This window comes from Artemia sp. Qi Xiang Cuo, chromosome 4 (genome assembly GCF_049724085.1).
Source record: "Artemia sp. Qi Xiang Cuo chromosome 4, ASM4972408v1, whole genome shotgun sequence".
NCBI lineage: Eukaryota > Metazoa > Arthropoda > Branchiopoda > Anostraca > Artemiidae > Artemia > Artemia sp. Qi Xiang Cuo.
This window is the reverse complement of record NC_142797.1, coordinates 77908935-77919552: the sequence shown is the minus strand read 5'-3', so window position 1 is coordinate 77919552 and position 10618 is coordinate 77908935. Positions and strand designations below refer to the sequence as shown.

Here is a 10618-nt window from a genome sequence, read left to right as displayed (position 1 = left end):
GTATTGGTATCGCAGGTACTTAGACAGATATTTAATAGTTTCTCCTTTTAACTCCTTCCTCTGTATGCAACTGCAGTCCAGGCTGAATACCCCTACTCCAATGCTTTGTTCTCTATTGTTTGAATTTCTAAATATCTGATTGTTTCGCAAAAGATGGGGAAAATAGTCATTGCCATATAAATAGCAATTCAGTACTCAAAACATACAATTTCTTAATATAGTTTGAAATAAAAAATCCTAAAATTAAGTAAGTTATTTGACTAATTAAAACAAGAAGAAATTATTTTCATAGTCAAACTGTTCATGGTAACTAAATGTAAGTAAGGAGCGACCCGGCTCAATAGTAACCAACACCCTAAAAAAGGGAATTTTGATACCAGTAGATATATAAAAAAAAATCAGATTTTTATGCTGATTTAAAATATTTAAGTTATATCAAGTTTAATCTCTTCAAAAATTAAGAGCCTGAAAAAATTTGCTTTATTTTCAAAAAAAGAGGGAAACTCCCCCTAAAAAAGCTAGAATCTTAATGAAAATGAAACCATCATATTCAGCTTATCAGAGAACCCTACTGTAGAGGTTTCAAGCTCCTATCTGCAAAAACATGGAATTTTGCTTTTTTTTGCAAGAAGAAAGATCACGAATATGTGTTTATTTATTTTTTTTTTTTCACAGGGGTGATCGTATCGACGCAGTGGTCATAAAATACCGCAAGAGGGCCCATTCGAATAGAAATCATAAGTTCTAGTACCCTTTTTAAATAACAAAAAAAATTGGAGGCCAACTAAACCCCTCCTACCCTCATTTTTTTCCCAAAGTCACCCGATCAAAATTTTTACAGAGCCAATTTTTTCAGCACAGTCGCAAACCTAATAAATATGTCTTTGAGGATGAATTAATCCTCCACAATCACCGGGGAAAGGGCTGCAAGTTATGAACTTTGCCCATTGTTTACATATAGTATTTGTTATTTGGAAGTATGCAGACGTTTTCAGGAAGGATTTTTTTCTCCTGGGGAGGGGATCAGAGGGGGGGGTTACGTGGGAGGATCTTTCCATGGAGGATATTGTCACGGGGGAAGGGACATTTCTATGAGGGAAGGGCATCGGATTTCTCAGCATTATTTAAAAAAAGATCAGAAATTAAATAAAAAACAAGTTTTTCAACAGAAATTAAGGAGCAACATTAAATTTAAAACAAACAGAATTATTACATATTTAAGGGGTTCTCCTCCTAGTCAATACCTCGCTCTTTTAGCTGAAGTTTGTTTCCTACTTTCAAAAAAGCTATCTATTCTAATTAAACGGCCTTTGTGATTCAGGGGCCATTCTTAAAGAATTGGAACAAAATTCGAACTTTAGCGTAAAGAGCGAGGTATTGACTAGGGGGAGAACCCCTCATTTACGTAATAAAAATACACGAACATCGAAGTTCGTTACGTAAGCTATTTCGTATGTTACATCAGATCAAAACTTCGAGAAAGTCATTTAGCCAAAAATAGTAAAATTAATATGCAAATTTAATTTTAATTATTCATATACGGTAAGCCAAAATCAAAGCTGCATTAATTCAAAAACGTTCAGAAATTAAATAAAAAAAAAGTTTTTTTTAAACTGAAAGTAAGGAGCGACATTAAAACTTTTAAAACATTGTTTTAAAAAATAGAGCTGTGAGAAAAAGTCAAACTTTAGCGTAAAGAGCAAGGCTTTGAGGAGGGGACAGCCCCTTTCATATACGGAATAATTTCTGTTCGTTTTAAGTTTTAATATCGCTCCTTACTTTTAGTTTAAAAAAAACTTGTTTTTTATTTAATATTAATTAGAATTGATCGAGAAAGACTACCTGACATAATTCTTTGCACTCGTACGACAATATAGTTTGCAATAAATTTAATCAAGACTGGCTTTTTACTTTCGTGACAAAGCTTTTCTTGTTAAGTTTTTTTTTCAACTTTTGATAACGTTTGCGATTTCACTAATTGTCGTTTTTAATTTACATATCTACTATATTCTTTTCACATTAGTAAAATCTACCAATCTTGATTTATGTCACAAAATAAAGGAATACAAAAAATTCTCCCAAGAAAAAAGTACATGAAAATGTCTTTAGTCGCACCTTTATGTACCGCCACATGTCAGTTTTTGGATAAAACTAAATCACTTCAAGCCGATATTAGTGCGACACTTTAAACGCTTAATTAGATTTTTTTTTTTTTTGTTAAAAGCTTATAAATGTAACCTCCTAGCTTTCAGTATCAGTGATTCAGAAAATTTAGAGGTGCAGTCCAGTTAGGGTGCTGTGCAGACTTATACCCAAAATATTTCACCGTATACTCCTTCCTCTCCTTATTTTAAATTATTATAATCTTTTTCTAAATATTTCATAGTAAGAGTAGCAGCACCAGAACTTATTACGAATCAAGATATAAAGAAATTAACTAGCAGGACACCAAAAGTTAAGCTGGTAAGGGCATGGGCGAGAACAATGTCATTTAAAGCTACCAATAACTAATAAATTGAAATTATTGAAGAGGAATTAATTTTCAGGTTTCTTTGGCATTTATAAATACGCCCATCATCAAATAAGTTTTTGATAACATAATATCTATTTAGTACCATATTCCAGTTTTCAGTCTACAAATGGTTTAGCTTATAAAAATATGTGCCAGGATAAGAAAGAGTAGGGCTGCAAATCATAGGTTTTTCCCGACTGTCAAATTTAAAACTGACAATCTTGTCAGTGTCACAACAAAAGGATAATTTTCAAAACCTTAGACTAGATAAGATAAGATAAGATTTATTCCAAAAATGAACTATCACTAGCCTTTGAAGGCCGAATTCGCATTCTGAGTCAAATAACAGACAATAACACACAAATCAAGTCAAATAAAAATATCAAAATTCTGAGGTCAGGTAAAAAATAAAAATATGAAGTAAAAAATAAGTTCGAACATGAAATTAAAATAAAAATTTATTAAACACGTGCTACCCTTTAAATAAAATAAATTTTTTAGTTACAAAATAGAAACTATTAATTGTGTCAGTTATAGATAAAGATAATATAAAGATAAGAAAGTAAAAAAAAGAAACTATTGGAACATTTTGTTAAATTTTCCTGTAATAAAGGGGAGAAAAGTTTTTTCATATCTCGAAGTAACGCAGTGAATGGGGGACAAAACAGGGATAGAATCAGAAACAGCTCGAGGCGGCCGTAATCTGGATGGGGAGTGACATTTGGGGAAAATACTTGCCGTCCGAGGGTTTGTTATGGCATTTTTTGCAAAACGGAGGCACAAATTATTTCTTCGTCTCTCGAGGGTCTCTAGGCTTGAAATATTTAACAAATACAAATACGGTATCTTGCTCTCTTTAAAAATAATTTTTAGAGGTCTCTTTTGGACATTTTCAATTTTTCGTGTTGCTTCATTAGAGAGACCAGGGTGCCACACAGGACAAGCGTACTATAATATGGGACGCACAAAAGAAATGTATACTTGTAGTAAATGTGATTCGGGGCAACTGAATTTATTTAAAAGTTTTAGGAGGGAAAGCGAGGAGTTTGCTTGTCGTAGGATATTATTTATATGGGCATCCCATTTCAAATTAGAAGAAATTGTAACACCAAGGAGTTTAAGAGATGTGACAGAGGTTTCAGGAGGTATAGGAGCAAGAAAAAGTGGAGGGGATTTAAGGAAACTTACTGAGACTATTGCGGATTTAGAAGGGTTAACTGTCATGTCAAGGGACGAGGCCTCACAGGCAATATCTTGGAGTATGCCCATTGGGTTGCTAAAGATGTTTTTATGACATATCTCTAAAACTGTCAAGTCATCAACAAATTTCCATCTATTGTCATAAAGGGTTGAAAGGCTATTAATCATAAGTGAAAAAAGGAGAGGGCCTAGAATAGTCCCCTGAGGAATGCCATTAAATATGGGGAGATGATCTGAGAAGCAATTTAGATATTTAACTGCTTGAGATCTATTAGAAAGAAAAGAGGCAATGAGCTTAACAAGGAAAGTTTCAATGTGGAATTCATTTATAAGTTTATGTATGAGTAAATTGTGGTTAATCAAATCAAAGGCTTTTTGAAGATCAATAGAAATTAGATTAAGCCAAGTGTTTGGTTTTTCAAGTAATTTACCCATGGTATCAACAAGATGGATCAGGTAATGAGAGGTTGACGTGGATTTAAGATTACCAAACTGTCTAAGATCAATGAGGGGGAGAACTTTCATCTTAAGCCAGTCTGCGAGAAAACTTTCATACAATTTTGAAAAAATCGAGGTGAGGGTAATAGGACGAATGCCATCAAAACCAGGCTTCCCATTTTTCTTTTTAATTGGGGTAATAAAGCCTTGTTTCCAATATTGATGGAACTGTCCAGATTTGGTAATTTCATTAAACAGGGTGGATAGGGGTTTTGAGAGGTAATCACTGAAAGCTTTAGTCAGAGGAACAGGAATATCTAAAGGGCAAATACTTGATCGTTTTAGTTTTTCAATTTTTTTTACAACATCAAGTGGAGAAATATGTGGGAGTGAAAAAGGATCAGGAATATCTGGAAATTCATAAGATACTGGGGGGAGACTCTGGACAATAGAAGCCAAAAACTTATTCAGGTTATTAGATGTGGTCTTTTGAGGCTCATTTAAATTAAAATTTAGTTGTTCTTGAATCTTGCCGGTAAGTTTTTTAATTTCAGAGTACAAGTTCTTTGGTTTATCATGTCACAAGTATTTAATTTTATTTTTATAATAGGCTCGGGCAGCTTTTCTAATTTGACTTTTTAATTACTTTCTTAACTTATTTGATTCAGCTAAATTACTCCTCTTAAATAAGCTTATTTTCGTATGAATTAATGTTTTTATGTGATTATTTATGTAAGGTTTATCACTGGAGCACTTTCTGATTTTTTTTTCCGGGAAACATAATGAATAGGAATCAATTAGTTTTTTGTGAAAAATCAAAATTTTGTCATCAAGGTTATTAGAATTATAAAGGTCTGGCCAACTTTCACTTGTCAACCATGACCCAAAAGAAAGAAGTCTTGCATCACTGAGGGGACGGCAAACCCCAATGGAGGTAGAAAAGGAATGTTCAATGGCTGAGGAGGGAGAAAAAAGAAGACAATAGTGGTAACTGCCTCCTAGTGGTGGCAGTGCTTGCGGGGAGTTATAAAACTTACTCATGTTTGAACAAATAACATCCAGAGAGGTGTTACCTTTTGTTGTAGATATTTTAACAAGTTGTTTAATATTAAGAGAGGTGCAGATAGAGTCTATCCTCAGGTCATTCGCATCACCAAGTAAGCAATTACCAGCGTTCGGATACTTTGATAACACAAAGTCAGCACTTATAAGAAATTGTTGGATAAAGTTGCGTTTCTGGTCAATACATTGGTTAGGGGAATGATAAAAGACGGCGGTTACAATTAAATTGAAAGGGCGGGGAAGTACTTTCGGTCGAAGGCTCAGCCACAGAATTTCATCATAATCCGATAAGTTGGGGGTGAGGATGAGTTTAGGTTGGAGGTTGTCTCGGACAAAAAATAATATACCACCCCCTTTTTTCCCGAGATGGTGGTCGGGAGGGCGAAGTTTTATGAATTGAATATAATTGCTGATTTTTAGGAAATCTGAGTTCTGGGACTGAACCTCTGTCACAGCAATAATATTAATTTTATCAATCTCAGAGATACACTCGAGTTCGGTGATTTTATCAAAATTCAGGCTCTCAGCATTGGTAAGTAGAAAAGTTGGAAATTTAAACGTATTTGGGTATTGGGATTTTTTTCAATTCGGGAGGCAGTTATTTGGGGTTAAAGTTTGTGAGAAGGGGGCTGTGGGCAAGGGTGTGGTTTTGAGGCATTATTAAAAGACGGGACTGGACCGGGCTTGAGAGAAAAGGAGGACAGCGAACATATTATGGGAATATTATTAAGTTGGGATGGAACTGCGGTGGAATTCATCTTACTATTTGAAGTTTTAGAAATTTTGCATGGATGTGTTACCTGTGGATCATTCTGCCTGCTTACTCTTAAACCAGAGTTATACTGGGAGGGTAGCCAGGGGGGATAAAGTGCAAGGGAAGGGAGAAAGGTTTCCTGGTGATCTGGGAATAAGTCAAATTGGGAGTGATCTTTATATGGGGGTTGGGGGGGGCAAGATGATGCTGAGGGAGGGAAGTAAGGTGGGGGGTGTCTGAGAGGGGAGGGGTTGGGTTGGTTTCGGCAAATAGCGGGTGGAGTCCAGAACCGGTCGGTAACTTCATGGACGCACGGAGAAGAACGGAGTCGAAAGGAAGGGGATTTTTGGGAGGAAAATGAGTAAGGGGGGTTTGGGGATGGTCCGAATTGAGTAAAGTGATTGTGGGGGGGGGACTGACTGGGCAGGCGTAAGTACATGGGGCGGAGGATTGTTTCGAGGGATGGGTTCCTGAGGTATACTGCGCTGTATCGGGTATGCAGGGGGGTAAGATTGAAAGTTGACTGGACCACGACTTAGGGGAGGGGGGGTAGTTAATGAGGTCGGCTTCGCCCAAAAAAAAGGGGGGGGTTTTGCCCAGTTTTGTGTCGCCACCAACTACGCTTAATGGGCCATGTGATATTATTTTTTTAACAGCCAAAGCATCACCAACATGAAAAGTGTTTGCAGATATCAACATGGGGGTATTTGCAAAAATTATTCATACAACAGCTAAAAACATGAAACTTACAAATGTGTAGATATTTACAATTACTAGACATACATCTACTGTTTAAAAAACTAAAGCACACATTCGGTTGATTACACTTAAGATCACTGAACTCATTTTTTTGAATATATGATTGCATTGGGTGATAATTACCGCTTGTAAGTTCAAGATCATTGTCAATCTTTAAAGATGTGTCATTACCACTGGATTTCAAGAATAAATTATCTTCAGTTAAAACAAGGTCAGAAGGATTAGTTTGCGTAACCTTTTTAATCCCTTGAAAAAATTCTAACGAATGAAGTTTACTATCACTTGCTTGATTATACATAGTGAAGTTTTCAGGTTAAAAGGGTTTTACAGTTTTTACGACACTTGAAAAATTTTGATTACGACTATTTAGATTAGAAGTATCAGCTGAATGAGAAACCCTGGGCAATATTTATGATTATAATGCATGTATAGCATCAACACGTGCGAGCTGGAAACTGACTTTTAATATTTTGATTTAATTTTCATTGAAAAGATCACTTTTTTGACGTTCGTAAATATCGAAAAAACTATCATACTGTAAATAAAGAGTAGTAATCGATTTCATTAGATTGACTAGTTATTCGTCTTTTTTTAGGTGCTCTTCCCAGGGATGGGTCTCGAGGTCATTAGTGATGTCTGTACTGCTTGCCGATTCACCTTTAATGGAACAATAGATTTGGGGGAAAATTTGGGAATGATGGGCTGTGGTTATTTTTGTAGAATCAATCGATCCATCAGAACTATTGTTGACATTACTCGAAGCACGAGGTATAGTAGGGGAATTTGTAATACCACTTCGAACGATCATTTCAAGTTGATTTTCGTTGGAGATAGATGAATTTTCTTCATCCGCAATAACAGGGGAATTTACAGCCTCGATTGGTTGAACCACTTCTGGTTTATTATCGATGGTATTAATCAAGTCATTTTCAACCATCGACGCTCGGCATTGAACGCATAACCAATTTGGGTTTTTAAGGCGATTACTTTTTGTTATGCCAGCACAAGCAGGGTGCAACCAAGCATTGCACTTAGAACACTGGAAAGACCCAGTTCCACATTTTCTGTAGCATTCATTACAAGGATGGGACATTCTAGGCTAAGGAATAAAACAAGACAAACCTTGAATTGGAAACTATATCTTCAACTAAAACCTGGTCGCCTACGCCAGGATTAGCACTGGTACTTGCTAAAGAAAAGTTCACAAGGCTGATCTCGCGTCTTCACTTAAAAATCACAAGCGTCATTTATTTCAAAACAAGACGTCTTGACAGGTCAAGATCTAATGGAAGACTAGGCTATTCCCAAAGTGATCAGCACGGTAATGTGTGCTTTATCACACTTTGAACTTCCTGATCTACGATACACCACTGATCCTCCCTTTAAGATTAGTTTGGGAGACTATTTTTGGGAATTTTTTCAGAAGCGGGAAAATATCAGATACGGTCTTTAGGCCCGAAAGTATCATTTTTTTTTCTAATTACTTTTAAAAGCTAACATTTACGCGTTATGATTTACACCGGAGAAGATGCTGCTTGTTGCCCAGAGGAGGTGTAATTCTTTGTTGTTTCAATTTCTAAATACCTTATTATTTCGCAAAAGATGGGGGAAATAGTCATTACTATAACAGATAGCAATTGAGTGCTCAAAATATGTAATTTCTTTATCTAGTTTGAAATTACAAATCCTCAAATTAAGTAAGTTATTAGATTAATTAAAATAATAAGAAATTATTTTCATAGTATTAATTAGAAATGATCGAGAAAGACTACCTGACATAATCCTATGTACTCTTGCTATAATATAGTAAGCACTCAATTTAATCAAGACTGGCTTTTTACTTTCGCTTTTCTTGTTAAGTTTTTTTCAACTTATGATAACGTTTACGATTTCACTAATTGTCGCTTTTAATTTACATATCTACTATATTCTTTACATTAGTAACATCCACCAATCTTGATTTATGTCACAAAACAAAGAAATACATTAAAAAAGATAAAAAAAAAACATATCTCCATAAAGAAAGAACATAAAAATGTCTTGTGTCGCAAGGCGGCACCTTTATGTACCGCCACATGCCCGTTTTTGGAAAAAAAAACGCGTGACGCTTTAAACTCTTAATTGTTTGGTTAAAAGCTTATAAGTGTGACCTCTTAGTTTTCAGCACTCTGCAGGCTTAAAGGCAAAGCATTTGACCCGATAGTTTTTCCCCTCCTTATTTTAAAATATTGCAATCTTTTCCTATCTTTTTCATAGCAAGAGAAGCGGCTCAATAAATTATTATGAATCAAAATACAAAAAAAAATAACTAGCAGGACACCAGAACAGAAGCTGGTGAGGGCTTGGGCGAGAACAGTAACATCAAAAGGTAACAATAAATTATAAATTGGAATTATTGAAGAAAAATCAATTTGTGGGATTCTTTGGCATTTTTGAATATTTCTGTTCCCAGAAAGATTCTTCATAAAATAATATCTATTTAGTATCCTATTCCATGTTTTAGTCTACAAGTGAGTTAGCTTTTAAAATATGTGCCGGGTTAGGAAAGGAGAGGGCTTCGAGTGTTAGGTTTTCATCCAACTGTCACATTTGAATTTGATATTCAACAATAAGAATAACAATGAACAATAACAATTGAAATAACAATGAACAATGAACAATAACAATGAAATAACAATTCAACAACAATGAACAATAAGAAGTATTTTTTAAAATTACTAAGAAACTTTAGCGTAAAGTGCGAGGTATTGACGATGTAGCAACCCCCCTAATATACGCAATAATTTCTGTTCATTTTAAATTTGCTCCCTACTTTTAGTTGAAAGGACTTTTTTTTATTTTATCAATATTAAGACACAGGAATATCCGTCTACCCTTCACTTTATAAAAGTATTTTGAAGAGTAGTTTAGTTTGTATTTTTCCATTCTAAACCGAAGGCAATAACAAATAATTGGTCATAGTTAATGATGATTGAATTCTGGAACATACCCAAGTTCTACTTCCAAATCGGCCTTTCACGAAATAAGTATTTATTTTTCTCTTTGTTTAGAAACTGTATTTAAATTGTGTATCACAGACCGGAAACTCTCCGTTCCATTAAATCAAATTCGTAACGGCCTTCGATTCACGTAAATTTTCTGGAAATAGCCTGGCTCTGGATGTCAGGTGGTTCTTTCTTAGAATATACTGCCAATTGTGTATCTTGGATGGAATCAGTGTTTTTATTAGTCTCAAGTTTAAGGATATTCATAAGACTTTTTCTTTAAAAAAGTGTGGAGGATATACTCATAACTTTCAAATTTTAGCGGATGAAAAATTTGAAGAAAGGTTTTTGATTTTAAATATTTAACATAAAATTATACACTCACTGAAGGTAAGGATTTTTATGTATGGATATATTTGTGGGAGCAGGGAGCAGGTAAGGATATTTAATATACTCACTGAAGGTAAGGAACCAGATATTTTATGAACCAAAACTTAGGAAACCCGAAAGCAGGATCCTACTCAGAATTCTGGCTTGAGGGGGGTGAGGGTATTAACTGGCTCTATGTTGTTTTATGATTCAACGTCAAAGAACTAAGACTAGTAGCTGTTTCTGTCAACAATACTAAAAATTAGACACTTGGATTTTACTGCAAAATACTTTAGCTGTTACTGTAGCCACCTAGTCACTATGCAATGCCGCCAACGTTGTACAATTGTATGGCTACAAAGATTTTATTTTTTCATGAATACATATTTTTATATTTTAACTATTTTTCAGTGTTACTAATTCTTTTTTTTTATTTATACAGAGTTATTTATACTAGGTTACTAGGTTTGTACAATTGTATTTTCAGCTATAAGAAGACTAGAAACAATTCAAGTATACTAGATGTCAAAACGTTTGAAA

The 10618-nt window shown here is 34.6% G+C and overlaps 1 protein-coding gene across 1 annotated transcript in view; it reads left to right on the top strand.

Moving 5' to 3' along the window:
• Positions 1–9927: 9927 nt before the first annotated feature.
• LOC148953458 (uncharacterized) overlaps positions 9928–10618 on the top strand; it is a 216483-nt gene continuing 215792 nt past the window's right edge. Inside the window, exon 1 of the mRNA XM_089087689.1 lies at positions 9928–10053. Coding sequence (XP_088943815.1) covers positions 10035–10053 — 19 coding nt within the window. The 5' untranslated portion in view covers positions 9928–10034. The remainder of the gene's footprint in view (positions 10054–10618) is intronic.